At 47.8% G+C, this 2,624-nt stretch overlaps 1 protein-coding gene across 1 annotated transcript in view; it reads left to right on the top strand.

Annotated features, from left to right (window-relative positions):
- Nucleotides 1-1,074, top strand: part of htra1 (HtrA serine peptidase 1) — a 24,858-nt gene extending 23,784 nt beyond the window's left edge. The window contains exons 9-10 of the mRNA XM_015390914.1: nucleotides 89-184; nucleotides 475-1,074. Of these exons, the coding sequence (XP_015246400.1) occupies nucleotides 89-184; nucleotides 475-643 (265 nt within the window). The 3' untranslated portion in view covers nucleotides 644-1,074. The remainder of the gene's footprint in view (nucleotides 1-88; nucleotides 185-474) is intronic.
- The last annotated feature ends 1,550 nt before the right edge of the window (nucleotides 1,075-2,624 follow it).

The following is a 2,624-nucleotide window of genomic DNA, read 5'->3' as shown; positions in this document are numbered from 1 at the left end:
TCTAGCGATACATTTATCTCTGATCAGGACAGACTGACTGTGGATGATCCCACTCAGGGTGACGTTTTGTGGGTTTTTTCCCCACCAGGCTGGCGAAGGAGCTGAAGGAGAGGCATTCAGACTTCCCAGACGTCGCTTCAGGGGCGTACGTCATCGAGGTCATCAGCAGAACTCCAGCTGAGGCGTGAGTCTAAATGTTTGAACTGATTCTGAGATGCACAGCCGGAGATTATGAAAGAATATAGACTTTCTAAATTCCTCTCTGTCTGAAAGCAGCATTAAGGCGGATTAACAGCAGACCTGAATCCGTTCTTGGCTCAAACCTTCAGTGTTGTTGTTTCTGTGCTGCTGGTCTTATGGCGTTAACCATTGTCCAATAGAATAGTGGCTTCCTCCTGATTGGCTATGCTTTGAGTCAATCAGGGTGAAGCAGAGAGCTGTTTGTTTCTAACCAATGGGATCTCTCTGTGACAGAGCCGGCCTGAAGGAGAGAGACGTCATCATCAGCATCAACGGAGAGCCCGTCGCCTCGGCGAGCGACGTCAGCAACGCCATAAAGCGGGACGACAAGCTGAAAACGGTGGTGAGGCGGGGCAACGAGGATGTCATCCTCACCATTGTCCCTGAGGAAATTGACCCTTGACCTCTTACCTGACGCAGCAGCCAATAAGCATCAGAGCTGAAGCAGTCAACCAATGGTGGGCTGGCCTTCGGAGCTTCTCGACCAATCAGGAAGTCTTGATTTCCTCGGGCATCGGTCGGAGGCTGCCTGAGTGCCAGGCTGCACCCAGGAACGTCCCCTGCTCTCTAGACCCCCCCGGCTCTGAGGGGCCCCTTCCTTCCCTGCCATCTTGGCTCTTCTCTACTCTGCATTTACTCTCCATCATCAATCATCTTTATAACCTACTAACATCCTGCCCAGAGAGGTTACTGCAGGTCACCGTAGTTCTTCATGTACAGCACCTTCCCCTTCAGGAGGGAATCTTTTTCTTAAAGTGTTTTTTGACTTTGTGTTTGATGACAATGTTGTCAAAAAGAGGGAATAAAATTATTTTTGAGAAAAACATTTGTGTCGTTCTGATTCACAGCTAAAGATGGTGGATGCAGAAAGCCAGGAAAGGAATCCATGTTTTATTGACGTCGCTTTAATCCCTTCATTCAGCTGAGGAACAGAAAACAGACCATTAGCTCGACGCATCAATCCTGTAAAATGAATTAGAGGAATCATTTTGGTTTGAAGAAGTGAAAATAAATAGACCATGTTTCCCTGGGGAAGAGATATGACGTGGCACAAATGGTCAAATCAGCAAGCGCTGAGTCCGAACGCCCCTTCTACTCACTTTATAGGGCACTATATGGTGGTTAGACTTTTAGACGAGTGTCTAAACGTCTAGGTCAGAGGTCACCAACCTTTTTAAGGCTGAGGGCCACTTCAAGGGTACCGAGACGTAGGAAGGGCGACCATTACTGACCCATTAGCTGCAAGGGTTAGCGTTAGCCTAAACTTTGCACATTATCAACATATTTTTATTGTTTCTGTTAATTTCTAAGTTTATTTAGAGATTGTCATTTTTAAATCTATATAAATTATTAAAAAGAAGAGCAACAGAATAAAATAAAATTTCAAACTTAGCCCACTGGTGGGTTGTTCTTTATTTAGAAGACTCTGGGGGCCCCCCATGTGGTCCTTGAGGGCACCGCGTTGGTGACCCCTGCTCTATTGGATGCAGGGGACTCAATGTCCCAGAATGCACCTTGAAAAGCAGTGACCATCCATGGTCACTAGGTGAGTAGATATATCCCAGAATGCTTTGCAGGAGCTTTCTTCACAAAGCAGCATGGGATTTTTTGGGGGGATGAAAGAACAAAGAAGTTCACTATAAAGTTCACTATAGTCCCCGCTCTATAGTGATGGAGGGATTTGGGGGTTAGGGCCGACGGACGGACGGACGCCGCCCAAGACTCTCGAGCCGCGGTGGAGGAACCAGAATCACCAGAATCGGTTCTGAATAGTGCGGGTAGTTAGGAAGGAGCAGGACGCTTCCTGCCACCAACGCACATCCATGAAGATTCTCAGTCTTCCAGGTCCAACCTTGAACGGTTCGGTTAACTGGACGTGAAGTTTTCTAAAGATGGCTCTCATCCAAGAGGCTGCTTCAGTTCAAACGGTGGGAAGAACTGAAGAAGCTTCTATGATGAGCAGCGAAATGGAAGGCTGCGGATGTTTCTCTGTTACTAGCAGACGGACGGGGGTGCAGTTCTGTCTTTTCTTTTTTTAACGTCGCTTCTCCAGCCTTTCACTGCAAAAACAATCGAGAAATTCTTAAATTAAGTATATTTAGCCTTGAACTGAGCAGGTGAATAAGATATTACTCTGGCACCTGGCTGGAACCACGACATCCTGAAGAACAGAGACTTTCTGAACTCTGACCCCTTCACCTGTGGCGCCCTGTGTGTGGGGGGGGGGTCCCTGTAGAAGTGGAGCAGGAGTCTGGTCCTCATTGACCTGTTATTGGTCCATACTGGGCTCCATCAGGGCTGCCCTCTGGTACCGGTTTTTGTTCGGATCCTTCATGGACTGGATTCTAGGAGCAGCCAAGGACCAGACAGGGTCTGGATCAGGG

This window comes from Cyprinodon variegatus, unplaced genomic scaffold (genome assembly GCF_000732505.1).
Source record: "Cyprinodon variegatus isolate N-32 unplaced genomic scaffold, C_variegatus-1.0 Scaffold517, whole genome shotgun sequence".
Classification (NCBI taxonomy): Eukaryota; Metazoa; Chordata; class Actinopteri; order Cyprinodontiformes; family Cyprinodontidae; genus Cyprinodon; species Cyprinodon variegatus.
Note: the sequence above shows the minus strand (reverse complement) of the source record. Positions and strands in the feature narration are given on the sequence as shown.